Here is a 23,643-nt window from a genome sequence, read left to right on the forward strand (position 1 = left end):
CCGGAAGCAGGAATGTTTATCAGCCCTGGGCCACCTCCCTTTGCTTCCCACCTGTCAGGATCATGGAAGGACGAAACCAGGCAGTGGTGTGGCTTAGTGGAAAGAGCACAGGTCTGGAGGTCAGAAGGTCTTGGGTTCTAATTCTGGCTCTGCCACCTGACTGCTGGGTGACCATGTCAGTTCATTTCTCTGGGTCTTAGTTACCTCACCTGTAAAATGGGGATGAATGTGATCCCCATGTGAGACAGGGACTGTGTCCAGCTTGATTAACTTGTAATAATAATAATTGTGGTATTTAAGTGCTTCCTAGGTGCCAGGCACTGTACTAAGCGCTGGGGTGGATACGATCAAATCCGGTTGGACACAGTCCCCGTTCCACGGGGGCACTCACAGCCTCAGTCCCCATTTTCCAGTTGAAGTAACTGAGGCACAGAGACATAACGCAGCGGAGTGGGTAGACCCCGGGCCTGGGAGTCAGAGGGAGCTGGGTTTTCATTCCAGCTCCTTCACTTTTCTGCTGTGGGACCATGGATGTCACTTAACTTCTATCTGTTGGCTAATTGTACTTTCCAAGTGCTTAATACAGTGCTCTGCACACAGTAAGAGCTCATCACCTTGCCCCCTCCTACCTCTTCTCCCTTCTCTCTTTCCACTGCCCACCCCATACGCTCCGCTTCTCTGCCGCCCACCTCCTCACTGTCCCCCGTTCTCGCCTAGCCGGCCGTCGACCCCTGGCCCACGTCCTACCGCGGTCCCGGAATGTCCTCTTTCCTCACCTCCGCCAAACTAACTCTCTTCCCCTCTTCGAAGCCCTACTGAGAGCTCACCTCCTCCAAGAGGCCTTCCCACACTGAGCTTCCCCTTTTCCCTCTGCCCCCCCCTTCACCTCCCCTCAGCTAAGCCCCCTTCCCCCCACTTTCCCTCTACTCCTCCCCCTCTTCTGAGCACTGTGCTCATTTGTATATATCTTTATTACCCTATTTATTTTGTTAATGAGATGTACACCCCCTTGATTCTATTTATTGCTACTGTTTTTGTCTGTCTGTCTCCCCTGATTAGACTGTAAGCCCCTCAATGGGCAGGGATTGTCTCTATCTGTTGCCGAATTGTACATTCCAAGCACTTAGTACAGTGCTGTGCACATAGTAAGCGCTCAATAGATACTATTGAATTAGAATTAGAATTAAAGTGACTTGCCCACACAGCAGACAAGTGGTAGAGACAGGAATGGAACCCCAGTGCTTAGAACAGTACTTGGTACATTGTAAGCACTTAGCAAGTACTATTGTTGTTATTATTAAGCCGCTGAAGTGGAGGCAAAGCACAAGGCAGAGAGCCAGGAGATCGAGATCCCAGCCCTCTGCGCGACCTCAGCCAACGCACCTCACCTCTCTGGGCTTCCGTTTCTTCACCGGCGGAAGGGGGGCAAGGTAGATCATGAGTTCCAGGCACGGCAGGGTCTGAATGAAAATGAGAATCTTGGATCTGCCCCAGGGCTGAGCATGGGGTCTGCGCTTAATAAAGCAGCATAGTGGATAGACCCTAGGCCTGGGAGTCAGAGGGACCTGGGTTCTCATTCCAGCTCCTTCACTTTTCTGCTGTGGGACCATGGACAAGTCACTTAACTTCTATCTGTTGGCTAATTGTACTTTCCAAGCGCTTAATACAGTGCTCTGCACACAGTAAGCGCTCAATAAATACGATTGAATGAATGAATGAAAATGGGGATAAAGCCTGTGAGCCCCATGGGGGATGGAGACTGTGCCCAACCTGATGACTTTGTATCTACCCCAGCGCTTAGAATGGTGCTTGGCACATAATAGGTGCTTAACAAATACGATTATTATTATTAAAATGCCATGGTCAGTATTAAATGGAGATTACCGTACTCTCATTCATTCAATCGTTTTTACTGAGCATTTACTGTGTGCACAGCACTCTCCCAAATGCTTAGGACAGTGCTTTGCACCCAGTAAGCACTCAAATACAATTGAAGGAATGAATGAATGAACGAATTCTGATCCGGGCTGCGTGACCCTCAATAGCATTTTGTCAGAAGACGCTGAAGGAAGTGGAAAAGAAGCTGGGGGAGCACAGAGAGATGTCCTGGGGGTCCAGGAAAGAAACAGGGAGACGCCTTTGAGCTTCGGGGCCCGGCGTCAGTGGAAGCCCTCGTCCTCCTCCTCGTCGTCCTCCTCTTCCTCCGATGACTGGCCAACCTCCGCACGTGGGGCTCGGGCCGGGGCGGTTGCGGGTGGAAGTGCGCGGCAAGAGGCCTGGACACAGGCGCAGGCCCTGACATAGATGTAGGAGTAGTCCCGGCTGGACCCGTCGGGGCAGTGAAGAACGACGCTCCGCTGCTCTGTCTCCCGCTCTTGGCAGCAGATGCACTGCCTCAGGAGGGCGAGGGCATCCAGGGAGTATCTGCCGGGGAGGCCAGAGACCAAGCGGGATATGAGGATGACGAAGAGTAATCCCATTTATTTGTATTAATGTCCGTCTCTCCCCCCCATCTAGACTGTGAACTTGTTGTGGGCAGAGATTGTCACTGCTTAGTGTTGTACAGTCCTCTCCCAAGGGCTTAGTACAGTGCTTTGCACACAGTAAGCGCTCAATAAATGAATGAATGGGAGAGGAGCCCGGTCATCCCCTGCCCAGTGCCGGCAGCCCTGCAGATGGAGGTCGGGGCGTGAGGAGTCCGTTCCCAGAGGAAATTTCGGATGGTCCGGGGGGAGACCAGGAATGAGTGTCTGTGCTGGGTCACTGGAGAGAGTTGGGGAGGAAGAGGGGAGAGTAGGGGTGGGGGTGGGGGGTGGGATGGTTGCCGTGCCCACTCTCACATGGAGGCCGTATCCTTGCAGTTGCCCTTGCAGAAGGTGAAGTCCACAGGTGCGGCCGTTCGGCATCCGTGCTGGGTGACCGGTAGGGTCAGTTTCTGGACGGCGCATCGCTCCTCTGCAACTCACAGGACGGGAAGGGGTGAGCACTTCAGACCACGAGGGGCAGGATTAGGGAAGGCGGGGCCCTCACCGGGCTGGATGTCATGGTATTTTTCATGGTATTTAAGGGCTTACTATGACCCGGGAACTGTACGAAGCACTGAGGTTGGACACAGTCACTCCCCCGTGGGGCTCACGGTCTTCATCCTCATTTTACAGATGAGGAAACTGAGGCCCAGAGAAGTGAAGTGACTTGCCCAAGCTCACACAGCAGGCAGGTGGAAAAGCAGAGATTAGAAGCCTTGACCTGACTCCCAGGCACGGTCTGTAGCCACTAGGGTAGAGAAACAGCGTGGCTTAGTGGAAAGAGCCCAAGCTTAGGAGTCAGAGGATGTGGGTTCTAATCCCGGCTATGCCACATGTCTGCTTTGTGACCTCAGGCAAGCCACTTCACTTCTCTGTGCCTCAGTTACCCCATCTGTAAAATGGGGATTAAGACAGAGTCCCACGTGGGCCCAACCTAATTACCTTGTATCTCCACCAGCTCTTAGAACAGAGCTTGGCACATAGTAAGCACTTAACAAATACCATCATTATTAGTAAGCCGTGCTACGATTAGCAGACAGGTGCTGGGTGGGTGAGGTGGGAACGGCGGGGGACGGGTCGTGACGGGGTCTCACTCACGTCCCTGGGGCGAACAGATCCGACAGCAGCCGTCTTCGGTCGTGGTCACGCTCTCCTGGGGGGGCGGATGGGGAGGGTGGTCAGCGTCTGGACCCAAGGGAGGCCGTGACGAGGAGTGAGGGGCCTAGATGAAAACAGGGGGATCCCTACCCAAGACCGGGGCCTGTCGGGGGGGAAGGGTGGAAGTGGTCCCCGGCCCGGTTTCTGGGGGAAACTCACGAGGGGGCAGGTGTTGGGGTCAAAGTTCGGGCACGCCATCTTCTCGGTCACCAGAATCAGCTGGTCGTGCACCTTCTCACAGTGATATTTGATGCAGCCATTTCCAGGGTCGGACCAGATGTCCCCCGGCTGAAAAGAACCAGAGGATAGAACGCAGGTGGCCGGGGGAGAGGGGTCTCCCTGACACCCTCACCCTCGCCACCCACCTTCAATATGCACCTAGGAAAAGGGTGACTTGCCTAAGGTCTTGGGAAGCATCATGGATAGAGCACAGGCCTGGGAATCAGAATTCTGACTCTGCCCCTTGTCTGTGGGGAATGTGTCTATTTTTCTGTCGTACTTCCCAAGTGCCCAGTACAGTGCTCTGCACACAGTGAGCGCTCAAAAAATACTATTGAATGAATGAAACAAATGAACCTTAGGCAACTCGCTTCATTTCCCTGGGCCTCAGTTACCTCACCTGTAAAATGGGGATGAAGAATGTGAGCCCCATGTGGGATAGGGGCTGTGTCCAACCTGATTAGCTTGTATCAACCCCAGTGCTTAATGTTAATGTTGGTATTTGTTAAGCGCTTACTATGTGCAGAGCACTGTTCTAAGCGTTGGGGTAGACACAGGGGAATCAGGTTGTCCCATGTGGGGCTCACAGTTTTAATCCCCATTTTACAGATGAGGTAACTGAGGCACAGAGAAGTGAAGTGACTTGCCTACAGTCACACAGGTGACAGGTGAGAAGCAGCGTGGCTCAGTGGAAAGAGCATGGGCTTTGGAGTCAGAGGTCATGGGTTCAAATCCCGGCTCAGCCATTTGTCAGCTGTGGGACTTTGGGCAAGTCACTTCACTTCTCGGTGCCTCAGTTACCTCATCTGTAAAATGGGGATGAAGACTGTGAGCCCCACGTGGGACAACCTGATTCCCCTGTGTCTACCCCAGTGCTTACAACAGTGCTCGGCACATTGTAAGCTTAACAAATATCAACATTATTATTATTATTAAGTGGCAGAGCTGGCATTCGAACCCATGACCTATGACTCCAAAGCCCGTGCTCTTTACACTGAGCCACACTGCTTAGAAGAGTGCCTGGCACATAGTAAGTGCTTAACAAGACCACAAAAAAAAAGGTCCCGCAGCAGGCTGTGCCCAGAGCCAGCGGGCCCTGGGCATCCTAATTAGCAGCCCCAGCTCTGCCCTCCAGTCATTCATTCACTCAATAGTATTTATTGAGCGCTTACTATGTGCAGAGCACTGTACTAAGCACTTGGAATGTACAATTCGGCAACACATAGAGACCATCCCTGCCCATTGATGGGCTTATAGTCTAGTCGGGGGACAGACAAAAATAATAGCAATAAATAGAATCAAGGGATGTACACCTCATTAACAAAATAAATAGGGTAATAAAGATATAAACAAATGAGCAAATGAGCACAGGGCTGAGGGGAGGAAGGGAGAGGGGGAGGAGCAGAGGGAAAGGGGGGGAAGGGGGCTTAGCAGAGGGGAGGTGAAGGGGGCAGAGAGGCACCAAAGGGAGCAGAGGGATAAGGGGAAGCTCAGTGTGGGAGGGCCTCTTGGAGGAGGTGAGCTCTCAGTAGGGCTTTGAAGAGGGGAAGAGAGTTAGTTTGGTGGAGGTGAGGAGGGAGGGGCAGTCCATGCTGACCCTCGGGAAGACTGGGTTAGGCCTATGCCAGCAGGAGACTGGTAATAATAATAATAATGATGGCATTTGTTAAGTGCTTTCTATGTGCAAAGCACTGTTCTAAGCGCTGGGGAGGATACAGGGTGATCAGGTTGTCCCATGTGGGGCTCACCGTCTTCATCCCCATTTTAATAATAATAATAATAATAATAATAATGTTGGTATTTGTTAAGCGCTTACTATGTGCGGAGCACTGTTCTAAGCGCTGGGGTAGACACAGGGGAGTCAGGTTGTCCCACGTGGGGCTCACAGTCTTAATCCCCATTTTACAGATGAGGTAACTGAGGCACCGAGAAGTTAAGTGACTTGCCCAAAGTCACACTGCTGACAAGTGGCTGAGCCGGGATTCGAACCCATGACCTCTGACTCCAAAGCCCGTGCTCTTTCCACTGAGCCACGCTGCTTCTCAACTGAGGCCAGAGAAGTGAAGTGACTTGCCCAAAGTCACACAGCTGACAAGTGGCGGAGCAGGGATTTGACCCCATGACTTCTGACTCCCAAGCCCGTGCCCTTTCCACTGAGCCACACTGCTTCTTAGATTCTACCGAGGGAGAGAAGCATTCATTCAATCATTGAATCGTATTTACTGAGCCCTTACTGTATGCGAACACTCCATTGAGCTCTTGGCAGAGCCCAGTAGAACGCTAAACGGACACATTCCCTGCCCACAACACTCTACTGGGTAGACAGACGTGAATAGAAATAAATGAGGGATTGGACATAAATGGTGTGGGGCTGGGAAGGGGGGTGAATAAAGGAGCGAGTCAGGGCGACGCGGAAGGGAGGGGGAGAAGAGGAAAGGGGGGGCTGAGCCAAGGAGAAATGGGGAAGCAGCCGTTCACCTGGAGCAGGTGGAGGGAGCCGTTCTGCGCCTTCACGGAGCATGCCAGCTGTGGCACGAGCCGCAGCAGTGCCGCTCCTGGCTCGGTACTCGAAGCCCTGCAGACAGAGGGATGGGCAGGCCCATGGGCCCTAAGCCTGGACTCTGGGCCGTATCCTGGCCCCACCCCTTCCCGCCAACAACAGCACAGACCACCCGGGCAAGCTCACGAGACCCCCTCACCCCCACAGTCCAGACCCCGGCCACGACCCAAATGCCTAGCCAAGATTCTGGGCCCTGCCCAGGACCTCCAGTGCAGATCCCAAGCTGTGTCCTGGACCCCCTAGCCCAGGCCTCCGTCAGTGGCCAGGATGCCCTAACCTGGACCCTGGGCCACACCAGGACCCCCAGCCCAGACCCCTTCCCACATCCCAGACCACCCCACTCCCCAGTGCAGGCTCAGGGCAGTACCCTGCACCCCTAGCCCAGACCCCTGCCCGAGGCCCAGACCCCCGGTGCAGAGCCCAGGTCATGCCCTGCACTCCTAGCTCAGACCCCTGGTTATGCCCAGGATCCCCCCAGCCCAGCCCTCGGGGCGATGCCGGGACACCCAACCACATGCAGCGGGGTGGAGAAGGGGGTGGGGGACGGGGGTGGTCTCACCTCCGGGCAGGAGGTGTCGCAGGAGATGGGCCGACACCGGACACGTGGTTCTGGGGAGCGGGTGCCCGTCCTGGTCGGCAGCTGCAGCCTCGCAGGTGCCCCCGGGGACACCCCGCTCCGGGAGCTACACAAAAGAAGAGCAGAAGGACGACCGAGCCAACGCAGGCGGCGCTTCCCTCAGCCCCCACCAGGGGGAGCCACTGGATCCAGCCCCGGCGGCGCTTCCCCCAGCTCCCACCAGGGAGCCATTGGGGATCCAACCCCCGGCGGCGCTTCCCCCAGCCCCCCACCAGGGGGAGTCACTTTGAACCACAGCCCCCGCGGCGCTTCCCCCAGACCCCACCAGGGGGGAGCCACTTTGGATCCAGCCGCCGGCCCCGAGGGCCGTCGTTCGTTCGTTCATTCATTCCAATCGTATTTATTGAGCGCTTACTGTGTGCACAGCACTGTGCTAACCGCTTGGGAGAAGAAGCTACAACAATAAACAGACACATTCCCTGCCCACAACGAGCTTGCTGTGGATCCAGCCCCCACCCCAATGATCCTAGTATTGATCCAGGTGGGGTCGAATGAACACTTAATGATGATAATTAAAACTGTGAGCCCCAAGTGGGACAACCTGATTATCTTGTATCTACCCCAGGGTTTAGAACAGTGCTTGGAACATAGTAAGCACTTAACAAATACCACCGTTATTATTATTAACTCTGTTATATTGAACTCTCCCAAGCACTCGCAACAGTGATCGGCACACAGTAAACACTCAATAAAGAGCCTTGACAGGTGAATCCCCATTTTACAGAAGAAGAAACTGAGGCCCAGAGAAGTGAAATGACTTGCCCAGGTTCACACAGGAGGTACGTGACAGAGCTGGAATTAGAACTCACGTCCTCTAACCCCCAGCCCCGGTCTCTTTCCACTAGGCCATGCGGCTCCTCTCCTTCAGTCTTAGGCTACGGCTCTTGTTCTTACCTGGTAGAATGTGCCATTGACAGTACATCCAGGAACTGTAAGAAAGAGACGCGGGGAAGTTCTCTTACCGGGAGGCTGGTACACAACCGTTTACGTGTACCCGCATGAGGAGGCCCTCTTATACCCTGTCGGCTCTGAATTTACATACACTGTACACACTAGATTTACATACACGTTGGGTTTACTTGCTCTGTAGACCTTGGGTTCACCCAAGATTGTCATACATGCTGTGTTTATGTGCTCTTTAGACCTCGTGCACCCTGAGTTCACATTGGACTTCCATACACACTGGGTTTCCACACCCTGGTAGACCTCGTGGACCCTGAGTTGACACTGGACTTCCATACACGCTGGGTTTAGTGCCCTGTAAACCTCGTGCACACCAGGTTCACAATGGGCTTCCATACACCCTGGTTTTACACACCCTGTAGACACTGTGTACCCTGTGTCCTCACTGGATTTCCATACACACTGGGTTTACATGCCCGGTAGACCTCACACACCCTGGCCTTCGCACTGGATTTCCAAACATGCTGAGTTTACATGCCCTATAGACTTCATGTACCCCAGGTTCACACTGAACTTCCACACACGTTGGGTTTACATGCCCTATAGACACTGGGTACCCTGGGTTCACACTATTTTTCCACCCAAACGCCTTGCGTACCCCAAATACAAGATGGCTTCCCGTGTCTCTACCTTCCGGTGCATCTGCTGGGTATCTCAGCCACTGGGGTGGGTGGGGCAAGGCAGAGCTATTCAATCGTATGTACTGAGCGCTTACTGTGTGCAAAGCACTGTGCGAAGCACTTGTAGATGAGCTGTACTGTCCTTCTTGGCCTCATTTTCCCCTCCGACCTGGTAGTGGCAGGTTTGTGTCAGAGGAAACTAAGACTCAACCTTTCTCTGGGGGGGTTTCTGGACGAAATAGCCTGTCTACCCCCCACTCCCCCCAGCTGGTGGTCTGAGAATGCTTGGAAAAAGCCAGGGATGGGGTCGGGCACTGCATCCTGTCTCTAAAAAGCCACAAAGGCAGACCCCCCTCCTGCTGGGTGCCCTCCCAAGCCCTGTCCACCCCAACCCATGTCCTTTCACCACCATCTTCGCCCCCTCCTCGCCCTCGGCCCGGGGTCCCCATGGGTTGGGTGAAGCCAGAGAGGCAGGGAGCGGCAGAGATGGTGCAGGAGGACACTTGTGCTCAAGGTGGGGGCAAAGGCCTGCAGGATGCACAGGGTCGGGGTGAAGAGGTCAGAGCTGAGTGGGGGATAGGGGTATGATGGGGGCTGGGGGCGGAGCAGGGAGCTATGGGATGCAGAGGGCAGAGCTGAGTGGATGGAGTGGGGGGCCTGGATGGAGTGGGGGGCCTGGTGGGATTCTGGAGAGCATCACAGAGGATGGCACTGGAATCACCGCCCTCTCTCGTTAGGGCAGACCATCCCACACCCTCGACTCTCCCCCAGTGACCCAGCGTGACCATCTAACACTCCTGACTCTCCCCTCTCCATCCCTGGCTTGCTCACTGAGCCAGCACAGACCCTCCCTCACCCCCGGCTCTCCCCTCTGTTCCCCATGGCTTACAGCACTGGTACTGGGGGCAGCAGGAATCCTTCTGGTTGAGCACGGGCATCAGGGCACGCCCCGGGCCCTGGCAGGTCAGGGGGTCGGGGGTCGGGCAGACCCGCGGGGAGCAGATCACGCTCAGGGTGGCACCGTCACACGTGCACTCCTTGCAGGCGACCGTCCAGGTCTCCCCGGCCTGGAAAACCCAAGGATGAGATCCTCCCGGGGTGATTCCTGGGACATCGCGTGAAAGGGAATTCCGGCCCTGGGGGGCCCTGGGGGTCTCAGGGGAGGCTCTCTGCTCTGGTCTCTGGGGGGGTCTTTCTTGTGGGAGGGTCTCTGTTCTGGTCATTGTACATTCCAAGCACTTAGTACAGTGCTTTGCACATAGTAAGCGCTCAATAAATACGAATGAATGAATGAATGAATGGTCTCTGGGGTGTCTCAGGGGAGACTCTCTGATCTGGTCCCTGGGGTCTCTGGGGAGGGTCTCTGTTCTGGTCTCTGGGGGACTCGGGGGAAGGTATCTGCCTGTTGCCGAATTGTACATTCCATGCGCTTAGAACAGTGCTCTGCACACAGTAAACTCTCAATAACTACGATTCAATGAATGAATGCGTGGCTCCGCCACTTGTCAGCTGTGTAACTTTGGGCAAGTCACTTAACTTCGCTGTGCCTCAGTGACCTCATCTGTAAAATGGGGATTAAGCCTCTGAGCCCCCACGCGGGACAACTTGATTACCTTGTATTCTCCCCAGCGCTTGGCACATGGTAAGGGCTTAACAAATACCATTATTATTATCCATGGGGGCCTCGGGGGAGAGTGTCGGCTCTGGGCCCCAGGGACCTGGGGCTGTCTCTGAGGATCTGCGGGGTTGTTCTCTGGGGGTTGCGGTCTCTGGGTGTCCTATGGGTCGGGGGGGGGAAGGTCAGTGTGGGTTGCGGTTTGGGGGGCGGCGGGGAAGGGGCTTCAGCCCCACTCACCGGGACCGGCTTTCCCTCGGCGTCCCAGCACAGAGCTGAAAAGGGAGGAGCGGGAGGCCATTCGGAGCCAAAGATTCTCGGGGAGGGGCGACCCCCTCTCCTCTTCCCCTCCACCCTCCTCTTCCGCGACCCCTCCCCATCACCTCCTCTACGTGTCCCCTTGTTCCACTCTCCCAAGCGCTTAGAACAGTGCTCTACACGCATGAAGGGCTCAATAAATTGGACCGACAGGCCCGTCCTCCCTCCTCTCTCTCCCCTCGACCCCCAGCAGGGTCCGGGACGTCGTGTGTGGTCCGGCAAGGGGGTCTCTCTCACCGCAGGAAGGCAGGCACCGTTCCCCGGCGGAGCTCAGCAGCATCGTGCCCGCCGGGCAGAAGCAGCCCTCCGTCACTGGGGCCCGGGGAGGCCCCGGGAGCCGGGCCCGGGGCTGCGACGGCCTGCCGGGAGGGAGGAGCAGGGACATCAGCCCCGTCCCCTCCCCATCTTTAGAAATAATCATAATGATGCTATCCGCTAAGCGCTTACGATGTACCAGGCACTGGACTAAGCGCTGACATAATAATCATAATAATGGTATCCGTTAAGCGCTTGCTATGTGCCGGGCACTGGACTGAGCCCTGGAATAATAATCATAATGACGGTATCCGTTAAGCACTTATGATGTGTCAGGCACTGGACTAAGCGCTGAAATCATAATCATAATAATGGTATTTGTTAAGCGCTTGCTATGTGCCGGGCACTAGACTAAGCCCTGGAATAATCATCATAATAATGGTATTTAAGCGCTTACTATGTGCCAGGCACTGGACTAAGCACTGACATAATAATCATAATAATGGTATCCGTAAGAGCTTGCTATGTGCCGGGAACTGGAATGAGCCCTGGAATAATAATCATATTGATGGCATTCGTAAAGCGCTTATGATGTGCCAGGCACTGGACTAAGCCCTGGAATAATAATCATAATGGCATTTGTTAAGCGCTTACTATGTGCCAGGCACTGGACTAAGCACTGAAATAATAATCATAATAATGGTATTTGTTAAGTGCTTGCTATGTGCCTGGCACTGGAATAAGCCCTGGAATAATAATCATAATGATGGTATTCGTTAAGTGCTTATGATGTGCCAGGCACTGGACTAAGCACTGGAATAATGATCATAATGGTATTTAAGCGCTTACTATGTGCCAGGCACTGGACTAAGCATTGGGCCAGTTACAAGCAAATCTAATTGGACACAGTCCCTGTACACCGTGGGGCTGCTCACAGTCTCAATCCCCATTTTCCAGATGAGGTAAATGAGGCCCAGAGAAGTGAAGTGACTTGCCCAAGGTCACACAGCAGACAAGTGGTGGAGCCCGGATTAGAACCCACGACCTTCCGAGTCCACGGTCTCCAGAGAAGCAGCGTGGCTCAGTGGAAAGAGCCCAGACTTGGGAATCAGAGGTCACGGGTTCGAGTCATGGCTCTGCCACTTGTCAGCTGTGTGACTGTAGGCAAGTCACTTAACTTCTCTGTGCCTCAGTTACCTCATCTGTAAAATGAGGATTAACTGTGAGGCTCATGTGGGACAACCTGATTACCCTGTATCTACCCCAGCGCTTAGAACAGTGCTTGGCACATAGTAAGCGCTTAACAAATACCAACACTACGACATCCCCAAGCTCCTCCCTCCCTATCCCTCCTCCCCTCCCTCCACCTGCACCTTCTCCTCCTCCATCCTCCTCCTCTTCCTCCTCCTTCCACTGTCTCCTCTCCGGGACGAAATAATTCCCGATCAGCCCTGCCTGACCCGGCGAGGGGGACCCCAAGAACTCACAGAAAGGGGGTGTCGGCTCTCTGACCCGAAGACTGGCATGATGGAGGGTTGATGGGGCCGCATGGCTGGTACACCTTGTCATCCGGGCACCAGAAGGCTGAGGGCAGTGGAACAGACATGCCAGCTAAGCTCCTGGGCACCACCTAAACCTCTGACCCTCCCCCTATCTCCTCCATCCCTGCCTCCTCGGTCCCCTCTTTTCCCCCCAACATGACCCAGTCAACTCTGGGCCCATAATAATAATAATAATTTTGGTATTTGTTAAGCACTATGTGCCAGGCACCGTACTAAGTGCTGGAGTGGAAAAAAGCAAATCGTGTTGGACATAGTCCCTGTCTCACGTGGGGCTCACAGTCTCAATCCCCATTTTCCAGATAAGGTAACTGAGGCTCAGAGAAGCCAAGTGACTTGTCCAAGGTCACACAACAAAGTGGAGGAGCCAGGATTAGAACCTATGACCTTCTGACTCCCAGGCCTGGACTCTAGCCACTATGCCATGCTGCCTCTTGATAGTCCCCTGGTAAGGCCCGGCGCCCCCTCTGCCAGCCTCCAACCCTCCACCCCCTGCCCCAATCTCCAGCCCCCTCAGGTACCCCCATCCACCACCCTTGCAGCCCCACGGCGGCCGGTGACCCCGGGAGAGGTGAACACTCACGACACTGGGCCTTGGCTTGGTCCCTCCAGGGGATGCAGATGCCCCGGGCAGCACAACGGGCAGCGTACAGTTCCAGGGCCGAGCAGGCCACTCGGGGGTCCACGCCGTGGCACTCGTCGAACACGCAGCCCTCCAGGTAGGGCCCCGGCGGGACGGCCCCGTGGCATGGGGAGAAGACCCTGGGGGACACGGCCGGAGCCGCGGTCAGTAGGGGTGGCTGGTCAGAGGGGAATGACGGCGGCTGCCAGCCCTTGACGAGTTGGGGGTCTGCTCGGGCCCGGGCGGGATAGTGGCAGTATTTTGGGTAACGTGCATCGTACCAAGCGCCCTCCCCATCTGGGGGGTCTCTTTCTCTTGGAGGGTCCCCACTCTCTAGAGGAAACCTGTTCTAGCAGGAAGGTGGCCTTCTCCTACCTCACCTCGCTCCTCTCCTACGACCACCCAGCCGGCACACTTAGCTCCTCTAGTGCCAACCTTCTCACTGGGCCTCCATCTCACCTGTCTCGTCGTCGACCCCTCACCCACATCCTGTCTCTGTGGAACACCCTCCTTCCTCAAATCTGACACAAAATGCCTCTTCCCCGACTTCAAAACCTTATTGAAGACACACCTCCTCCCAGAGGCCTTCCCTGACTGAGCCCCCTTTCTTCTTCTCCCACTTCCTTCTGTGTCGCCCTGATTTACTCCTTTTATTCATCCCCCCACTCCCAGCCCCACACCACTTATGTCCCTATCTGTCACTTATTTATATATTTCAATTCATGTCCGTCTCCCCCTTTAGTCTGTAAGCTCGTTGTGGGCAGGGAATGTCACTGTTTATTGTTGTCCTGTCATCTCCCAAGTGCTTAGTCCAGTGCTCTGCACACAGTAAGTGCTCAACCAGTACGATCGACTGATTGATTAAGCAGGGGGCCGAAGTGGAGCAGGGGTTGGGCAGGTCTACCCCACCCACCAGGAGTACTGGGGGGGGGCATGGAGCAGGGGGTGGGTATAGAGCAAGGGGGTTCTTACTGGCTGAGGATGAGCTGGCAGGTGGGCGAGGGTCCCGGGCAGGGCTGGGAGGTGGGCACCGGTCCCGGGTGGAGCAGGCAGGGAGATCCCCGGCTGCTGCCGTGCCTCCAGAGGGTGGCCATCGACGCGCACGACTGCGCCGTCTTCCCATCCGGCTGCCGGCACTCGTCCGTTTGGTTGTTGCTGCATGTTCCTAGGGCCATCCGTCCTCTGTACTGAGTGCCTCCCAAAGGCTAGGCACTGTGCTGATGCCTCCTAAGGGCTAGGCGCTATATTGACCATCTCCCAAAGGCTAGGCACTGTGCTGATGCCTCTCAAGGACCAGGCACTGTCTGAGCACCAACCCACAAAAGCTAGGCACTGTGCTGAGCGCCTGGGAGAATGTGGTCAGTGAGGGAGGTTCTAAGCACTGAGGTAGATACAAGGTAATCAGGTTGTCCCACTTGGAGCTCACAGTCTCCATCCCCATTTTACAGATGAGGTAACAGACCCAGAGAAGTTAAGGGAGTTGCCCAAGGTCACACAGCAGTGTAATAATAATGATGGCATTTGTTAAGCACTTACTATGTGCCAAGTACTGTTCTAAGCGCTGGGGTAGATACAAGGTCATCAGGTTGTCCCACGTGGGGCTCACAGTCTTAATCGCCATTTGCCAGATTAGGTAACTGAGGCACAGAGAAGTTAAGTGACTTGCCCAAGGTTACACAGATGATAAGTGGCAGAGCTAGGATTAGAACCCATGCCCTCTGACTCCCGAGCCCACGCTCTTGCCACTAAGCCACATACTCTCCCAAGTGGTTAGTACAGTGCTCTGCATACATTTAGCACTCGATAAATATGACTGGATGAATGAAAACACCGTTCTAAGTGCTGTGGTAGATACACGTTTATCAGGTTGAGCATTTAAGAACAAAAGCTATAAAAAATAAGGTACAGTCCAGTTCGGCAGAGAAGAGGGGAGGGAATGAGGGAATTGGGGGAGCACAGGGCATTGGATGATCACATACGTGCCTGTTCTGGGCCGGGGGGAAAATAGCACAGAGGGTCCAAAGGGACCCAGAAACTCAGTGGAACCGACTGCTCTGTTTAGAAGAGGAACAGAACATGAAATCTGGGCCGTTTGGCAAAGTTTTCATTGTTCTTTTCATTCAATTGCCTATGTTGAGTGCTTACTGTGTGCAGAGCAACGTACTAAGCGCTTGGGAGAGGACAATACAACAACAGATGGATGCATTCCCTGTCCTCAACCAGCTCACAGTCTGGAGAAGGCCCTGAGAGTCCCTGTCCCACCTGGAGCTCACAGGCTAAATAGGGAGGGAGTGGGATTTAATCCTCATTTTATAGCCAAGGAAACTGAGGCACTGAGAAATGGAGTGTCTTGCCCAAGGTCACACAGCGGGCAAGTGGAGGAGCCGGGATTAGAACCCAGGTCCTCTGACTCTTAGGCCTGGGCTCTTTCCTCTAGGCTGCTCTGCTTCTCGGTTAATAATAATAATAATGGTACTTGTTAAGTGCTTACTTTTGTGCCAAGCACAATTCTAAGCATTGGGGTAGATACAAGAAAATCAGGTAGGATTTAATCATTAAGCACTTAGTACAGTGCTCTGCACACAGTAAGCACTCAATAAATATGATTGAATTAATCCCTGGCCCTCATGGGACTCACACTCATCCCTATTTTATAGATGAGGTAACTGAGGCGCAGAGAAATGAAGTGACTTGCCCAAGGCCACACAGCAGACACGCGGCGGAGCCGGGATTAGAATTTATATCCTTATGACTTCCAGGCCTGGGCTCTAGCCACTAAACCTCGCCGGTTCTTCCAGTTGCTTGGGTTTTGGGGAAGAAGCAGTGTGACCTAATGGAAAGAGCCCAGGCCTAGGAGTCAGAAGACCTGGGTTCTAATCTCAGCTCCACCACATGACTGCTGGGTGACCTGGGGCAAATCACTTCACTTCTCTGGGCCTCAGTTCCCTCATCTGGAAAATGGTGATTAAGACTGTGAGCCCCATGTAGGACATGGACTGTGTTCAACCTGATTATCTTGTTTCTTCCAGGCGCTTAGTACAGTGCCAGGCACATAGTAAACCCTTCAAAAATTCCATTAAAAAACATAAAATAAATATGACTGATTGATAGATTGATGTGATTGTGTGACTTTGGGCCAGTCACTTCACTTGTCTTAGAGAAGCAGTGTGGCTCTGTGGAAAGAGCACAGGCTTGGGAGTCAGAGTTCATGGGTTCTAATCCCGGCTCTGCCACCTGTCAGCTGTGTGACTTTGGGCAAGTCACTTCACTTCTCTGGGCCTCAGTTACCTCATCTGTAAAATGGGGTGAAGACTGGGAGCCCCTAGTGGGACAACCTGATCACCTTGTATCCCCTCCAGCGCTTGGAACAGTGCTTTGCACATAGTAAGCGCTTAACAAATACCAACATTAGTATTATTATTCTGTGCCTCAGTTCCTTCATCTGCAAAATGGGGATTAAGACTGTGGGACATGAGGGACAGGGACTGATAAAGCTTGTATCTAACCCACTGCTTATAACAGTGATGATGATGATGATGATGGTATTTGTTAACCGCTTACTATGTGCCAGGTCCTGTACTAAGCGCTGAGGCAAGATAATCAGGTCAGACACAGTCCCCATCCCTTTCAGGACTCACAGTCTTGGTCCCAACAGATCTAGCCTGTAAGCTCACTGTGGGCAGGAATGTGTCTGTTGTTGTACTGTCATCCCCCAAGCGCTTAGTACAGTGCTTGGAACACAATAATCGCCCAGTAAATATGATTGAATGAATCTTGACACATAGTAAGTGCTTAACAAATGCCATTATTATTATTATTATGTGACTAGAATTTTAAAAAAATCAGAAGACAGAAGGGTGATGGCGGGGTCGGGCTCTGGGGGTGGGGTACGTACCACACTGGCCTTCCGTGTTGTGGCCAAATTTGCTGAAGGGCAGTTCGATGGAGAAGATCAGGCCGCTGAACATGATGTGTGCTCCGAGGGCTGGGATGGACACCATCATCTTCACCCCGGCGGAGGAAATGGTGACTCCATCCCAGTGGTAGCCAGGGGACACGGTCTTGTTGTTAAAGATGATCTGTGCAAAATGGCGTGGACCAGGCAAACGCGGTCAGGGTGAGGGAGGGGTGGTGACCGGGTAATATTAATTAATAATGATTGTCTCTTTTCATTGCTGAATTGTACTTTCCAAGTGCTTCGTCCAGTGTTCTGACACAGTAAGCGCTCAATGAGTACAACTGAATGAATAATTGTGGTATTTGTTAAGCACTGACTTGGTGCCAGGCACTGTATTAAGCACCGGGGTAGAAACAAGATAATCAGGTTGAACATAGTCCCTGTCCCACATGGGGCTCACAGTCTTAATCCCCATTTTACAGATAAGGGAACTGACCATGGAGAAGTTAAATGATTTGCCCAAGGTCACACAGCAGACAAGTGACAGAGCTGGGATTAGAACCCAGGTCCTTCGGACTCCCAGGCACGGGCTCTAGCCACTGGGCCATGCTGCTTGGAGGGGGACTCACTAGGCTCAGAGCCCCTCTTTTATATGATATTTGTTAAGCACTTTTTCGAAAATACAGCATTTAAGTGATTACTATGTGCCAAGGACTGTATTAAGCAAATGGGTCGATGCGAGCTAATTAGGTTGGACACAGTCCTTGTCCCACATGGAGCTCACAGTCTTAATCCCCATTTGACAGTTGAGGGAACTGAGGCCTGGAGAAGTGAAGTGACATGACCGAGGTCACACAGCAGACAAGTGGCAGAGCTTGGATTAGAACCCAGGTCCTGTTGACGCCTAGGTCGGGGCTCTAACGGCTAAGATACACTGATTCAAGTCAAGCACTGCTAACAATAATAATAATAATGGTATTTGTTAAGCGCTTATTATGTGCCAAGCACTATTCTAAGCGCTGGGGTAGAAACAAGGTAATCAGCTTGTCCCATGTGGGGTCACAGTCTTCACCCGCCTTTTACAGATGAGGTCACTGAGGCACAGAGAAGTGAAGAGACTTGCCCAAAGTCACACAGCTGATACGTGGAGGTGCCAGGTTTAGAACCCATGACCTCTGACTCCCAAGCCCTTACTCTTTCCACTAGGCCACGCTGCTTCCCGAGTTCTAAGCACTGGGGTAGGTACAAGTAATTAGCTCGGACACGGTCCCTGTCCCACATGGGGCTGCCAATCTAAACAGGAAGGACCACAGGTATTTAATCCCCATTTTAGAGATGAGGAAACTGAACCTCAGAGAAGCAAAGTGACTTCCCCTAGGCCATTCAGCAGACATGTGCAGAGCTGGGATTAGAACCCAGGTCCTCTGACTCCCTGACCCAGGCTCTGTCCACTAGACCATACTGCTTCTCCCAGAAACAGTGCTCCCCAGCAAGGGTAGAAGCAGCGTGGCTCAGTGGAAAGAGCAAGGGCTTTGGAGTCAGGGCTCATGAGTTCGAATCCCAGCTCTGCCACTTGTCAGCTGTGTGACTGTGGGCAAGTCACTTAACTTCTCTGTGCCTCAGTTCCCTCATCTGTAAAATGGGGATTAAGACTGTGAGCCCCACGTGGGACAACCTGATTCCCCTATGTCTACCCCAGCGCCTAGAACAGTGCTCGGCACATAGTAAGCGCTTAACAAATACCAACATTATTATTATTATTATTATTATGGATCGGTCAACCCCGGTGGATGGGGGAACCGGGAGAGACACGGGTTTGAGTCCCCCCTCTGCTGCGTGACCTTGGGCAAGTCGCCGGACTTCTCTGGGCCACGTCGTTCCCATTCGCAAAATGGGGCTGGTATTCATTCATTCATTCATTAGTATTTATTGAACGCTTACTATAATAATAATAATGTTGGTATTTGTTAAGCGCTTACTGTGTGCAGAGCACTGTTCTAAGCACTGGGGTAGGCACAGGGGAATCAGGTTGTCCCACTTGGGGCTCACAGTCTTAATCCCCATTTTACAGATGAGGTAACTGAGGCCCAGAGAAGTTAAGTGACTTGCCCACAGTCCCACAGCTGACAAGTGGCAGAACGGGGATTCGAACCCATGACCTCTGACTCCAAAGCCCGTGCTCTTTCCACTGAGCCACGCTACTATGTGCAGAGCACTGTACTAAGCGCTTGGAATGTACAATTGGGCAACAGATAAAGACAGTCCCTGCCCATTGACAGGCTTACAGTCTAACTGGGGGAGACAGACAAAAACAATAGCAATAAATAGAATCAAGGGGATGTACATCTCAGCGTGGATTAGTGGAAAGAACGTGGAACTAGGAGTCAGGACATCTGGGTTCAATTCCCCACTAATAATTATGGGATACGTTTATCGCTATGTGTCAGACACATATTGAGCACTGTGGGGTATAAAAAGTAATCGAGTCAGACACAGTCCCTGTCCCATATGGGGCTCAAAATACAAGTAAGTTTTGCCCTGTGCCTGCTATCGAATTGTACATTCCAAGCGCTTAGTACAGTGCTCTGCATATAGTAAGCGCTCAATAAATACAATTGAATGAATGAATGAATGTGACCTGCTCCCTTTATTCAGCCCCCCTCCCAGCCCCACACCACTTATATCCATATACGTAATTATTTCTATTAATGTCTGTCTCCTCCTCTAGACTAGAAGCTTTTTGTGGGCAGGGAATATGTCTGTTACGTTGTCGGCCTGTCCTTTCCCAAGTGTTTATTACAGTGCTCTGCATACAATAAATGCTCAATAAATGCAAATGATTGATTGACTGATTGACTGAGCTTAAGCGAAAGAGAAGCACGGTCAAACTCTCCATCAATCAATCAATTGGAAATATAGATCGCTTGAGGGACCCGGACCACGTGTAATTCCCACCTGTGTAAGCCTAGTACAGCGTAAGCACTCAATAAATACCATCCATTGATTGATACAGAGCACCGCACCCGGGAAGAACTTAATTTTTTTTAATTATATTTATAAGGTGCTTACCGAGTGTCGGGCACTGTAGCTATCGCTGGGGTGGATACAAGATAGTCAGAAATCAAGTTGGACATAATCCCCGGCCCTCCTGGAGCTCACAGTCTTTATTCCCGTTTCGCAGATGAGGTTACTGAGGCCCAGAGAAGTGAAGTGACTTGCCCGTGGTCATACAGCCAACAAGCGACGGAGCCTGCATTAGAACCTGGGTCCCCTGACTCTCAGACCCAGGCTCTTTCCACTGGGCCATGCTGCTTCTCATGGCATAGTGGGTAGAGCACGGGCCTGGGAGTCAGAAAGTCATGAGTTCTAATCCTGGCTCCTCCACTTGTTGGCTGTGTACCCTGGGCAAGACATTTCACTTCTCTGAGCCTCAGTTATCTCATCTGTAAAATGGGGATTGAGACTGTGAGCCCCACAAGGGACAGGGACCCACCCTAATCACTCCAGTGCTTAGTACAGTTCTTGGCACAAAGTAAGGGCTTAACAAATATCACAGTTATTATTATTATTATTACTGATTGACTAAGCCCCCCTTTCCTCTTCTCCCACCCCCTTCTGCATCACCCTGACCTGCTCCCTTTATTCATCCTCCCTTCCAGCCCCACACCACTTCTATCCATATCTTGTCATTTATTTCTTCTTTTTATGTCTGTCTCCCCCTCTAGACTGTAAACTCATTATAGGCGGGAACTGTGTCTACTTATTGCTACATCGTACTCTCCCAAGCACTTAGTACAGTGCTCTGCACACAGTAAGTGCTCAATCAATACAATTGACTATGGGCACTGTATGCTGAACGCTGCCAAGAAGCAGCAGGGCCTAGTGGCAAGAGCAAGGCTTGGGATTTAGAGGACGTGAATTCTAATCCCGGCTCTTCCACTTCTCTGCCTCCGTGACCTTGGGCAAGTCACTAAACTTCTCTGTGCCTCGGTTATCGCATCTGTAAATTGGGGATTAAGACTGTGAGCCCCACGTGGGACAACCTGATTACCTCGCATCAACCCCAGCGTTTAGAACAGTGCTTGGCACATAGTAAGCGTTTGATGATAATGATGATGATGGTATTTGCTTAACGAATACTATGGGGGACAGCGAGTCACAGAAGGGTCCAGGGCTAGTGGTGCTCTACCTTGTTGGCGGTCAGTCCGCGGCCCGGCCCACGGGTCAGGATGACGGTGTTGGCCTTGTACTGGATGATGAGGGCGTGGGGGCAAGAGAGGCCGTCCCGGGCACTGCAGAACGAGTTGTCCACCAGCACGCGGAAGGGACCGAACTTGGGCCGAATTTCCTGAACCAGCACGTAGGTGCAGTTGTCCAGGAACGTGTAATAGACGCCATCGAAGGTGATGTAGTGGGGGTCTCCCCAGCCCGAGCAGACACCTGTCAATAATAATTATTAATAATAATAATGATGGTACTTCATTCATGCTATCATTTATTGAGCACTTACTGTGTGCAGAGCATTGTACTAAGCACTTGGGAGAGGACAATGCAACAATAAATAGACATATTCCCGGACCACAGAGCGCTTACTATGCAGCAAACAATATTCTAAGCGCTGGGGTAGATACAAATTAATCAGGTTGGATGCAGTCCCTGTCTCCCATGGGGCTCACACTCAATCTCCATTTTACAGATGAGGGAACTGAGGCCCAGAGAAGTGAAGCAACTTGCCCAAGGTTACACAGCAGACAAATGGCAGGGTCAGGATTAGCACCCAGGTCCTTCTGACTCTCAGGCCCGGCTCTAGCCTCTGGGCCACATTGCTTCTCTGTCAATCGATCAAGGGCGCTACAGAGCCCTTCCCAGGTGCAAAGCGGTGGACGGAACGCTTGGGACAGTCCGACAGATTTAGGAGACACGGTTCCTGCCCTCAAGGTGTGCAAGGCACTGCGATGACCACTTGGGAGAGTCTGCTAGTGTTAATAGAGATGATATTCATTTATTCAATAGTATTTATTGAGCGCTTACTATGTGCAGAGCACTGTACTAAGCACTTGGAATGTACAAATCGGTAACAGATACAGTCCCTGCCCTTTGACGGGCTCACAGTCTAATCGGGGGAGATGGACAGACAAGAACGATAGCAAGAAATAGAATCAATAGCAATAAATAGAATCACGGGGATGAACATCTCATTAAAACAATAGAAAATAAATAGAATCAAGGCGATGTACATTTCATTAACAAAATAAATAGGGTAATGAAAATATATATAGTTGAGCAGACAAGTACAGTGCTGAGATATCTGCCCTCTGGGAGCTTATAGTACACAGTGTGCAAAGCACTGTGCTGAGTGCTTGGGAGGGGAAAATAAAGCTTGAAGACATGATAATAATAATAATGATAGTAATAATGATGGTATATCTTAAGTGCTCACAAGCACTGGGATAGGTACAAGGTAATCAGGTTGTCCCAAGTGGGGCTCACAGACTTAGTCCCCATTTTACAGATGAGGTAGCTGAGGCACAGAGAAGTTAAGTGACTTGCCCAAGGGCACACACCTAAGTGGCGGTGTGGGGATTAGAACCCACCACCTCTGACACCTGAGCCCATGCTCTTTCCACTGAACTACGCTGCTTATTTCCATGATGCCTGCCCTCAAGGAGTCTACTATATGCAGAGCACTGTGCTGAGCACTTGGGAGAGGAAAATAGAACTAGAAGACACAATCCCTGTTCTCAAGGAGCTTCCGGTCTCCTGTGTGCAGAGCACTGTGCTGAGCGCTTGGGAAAGGAACGGTATCGCCGGCAGACACGGCCCCTGCCCACCGTCCACCCGCCGGCCCAGGCTGCCCACTCACACGGGCACTCGTAGCGGAAGCAGCAGCCGTCATCCCCGAGAACTTCGAGGGGCGGGTACCCGCTGGCGCAGCGGATGGGCTCGGCAGGAGGGCACGGCAGGGGTGTCAGGGCCACCACGTTGTCGCCCTTGCAGGTGGCCGTCTGGCAAGCGTTCACGGGCCAGCTCTCTCCTCTCTGGAAAAACAAACGGAGGGCACTAGTCACCAGAGGCTGCAGAGGGTGGGGGACAACCAGGCCCCGGGGGGGAATGGACGGGATGGGGGCACCCTTGCTCTCGGGGACCCCCCTCCGCTCCATGACTTTGGACAGGCCCCGCATTGATTCGATCGTATTTATTGACAACTTAATGTTACTATAATTATTATTATTATATTTGTTGAGCGCTTACTATGTGCCAGGCACTAAGCCCAGGGGTGGATACAAGCAAATCAGGTTGTCCTACGTGAGGCTCACAGTCTCAAATCCCCATTTTCCAGATGAGGTCACTGAAGCCCAGAGAAGTGACTTTCCCAAAGTCAAACACAGCAGACAAGCGGCAGAATCTGGATTAGAACGCATGACTTTCAGACTCCCAGACCTGTGCTCTATCCATTATGCCAGAATGTGGGCAAAGCACTGTACTAAGTGCTTGGGAGAGGACATTGAAACAATAGTTGTTGTACTGTACTTTCCCAAGTGCTTATAATAATAATTAATAATAATGTTGGTTTTTGTTAAGCGCTTACTATGTGCAGAGCACTGTTCTAAGCGCTGGGGGAGATACAGGGTCATCAGATCGTCCCACGTGAGGCTCACAGTTAATCCCCATTTTACAGATGAGGTAAATGAGC

At 52.4% G+C, this 23,643-nt stretch overlaps 2 protein-coding genes across 2 annotated transcripts in view; both read right to left on the bottom strand.

The window, feature by feature from the left end:
• Nucleotides 1–1,955: 1,955 nt before the first annotated feature.
• Nucleotides 1,956–7,270, bottom strand: LOC114810295 (mucin-5AC-like). The gene is made up of 7 exons (XM_029061555.1): nucleotides 7,210–7,270; nucleotides 7,022–7,145; nucleotides 6,381–6,477; nucleotides 3,843–3,971; nucleotides 3,624–3,678; nucleotides 2,841–2,955; nucleotides 1,956–2,424 (listed from the first exon to the last, which is right to left on the bottom strand). The coding sequence occupies exons 1-7, from the start codon at nucleotides 7,268–7,270 to the stop codon at nucleotides 2,160–2,162; spliced, it is 846 nt and encodes a 281-aa protein (XP_028917388.1). The 3' UTR covers nucleotides 1,956–2,159.
• A 644-nt stretch (nucleotides 7,271–7,914) lies between these two features.
• Nucleotides 7,915–23,643, bottom strand: part of LOC103166071 (mucin-5AC-like) — a 70,400-nt gene continuing 54,671 nt past the window's right edge. Inside the window, exons 33-42 of the mRNA XM_029059393.1 lie at nucleotides 22,813–22,987; nucleotides 21,139–21,389; nucleotides 16,947–17,130; nucleotides 14,024–14,216; nucleotides 13,013–13,191; nucleotides 12,358–12,454; nucleotides 10,853–10,974; nucleotides 10,538–10,572; nucleotides 9,572–9,749; nucleotides 7,915–8,028 (exon numbers count right to left, since the gene is read on the bottom strand). Of these exons, the coding sequence (XP_028915226.1) occupies nucleotides 7,970–8,028; nucleotides 9,572–9,749; nucleotides 10,538–10,572; nucleotides 10,853–10,974; nucleotides 12,358–12,454; nucleotides 13,013–13,191; nucleotides 14,024–14,216; nucleotides 16,947–17,130; nucleotides 21,139–21,389; nucleotides 22,813–22,987 (1,473 nt within the window). The 3' untranslated portion in view covers nucleotides 7,915–7,969. The remainder of the gene's footprint in view (nucleotides 8,029–9,571; nucleotides 9,750–10,537; nucleotides 10,573–10,852; nucleotides 10,975–12,357; nucleotides 12,455–13,012; nucleotides 13,192–14,023; nucleotides 14,217–16,946; nucleotides 17,131–21,138; nucleotides 21,390–22,812; nucleotides 22,988–23,643) is intronic.

Source organism: Ornithorhynchus anatinus, chromosome 3, assembly GCF_004115215.2.
Source record: "Ornithorhynchus anatinus isolate Pmale09 chromosome 3, mOrnAna1.pri.v4, whole genome shotgun sequence".
Taxonomy (NCBI): domain Eukaryota; kingdom Metazoa; phylum Chordata; class Mammalia; order Monotremata; family Ornithorhynchidae; genus Ornithorhynchus; species Ornithorhynchus anatinus.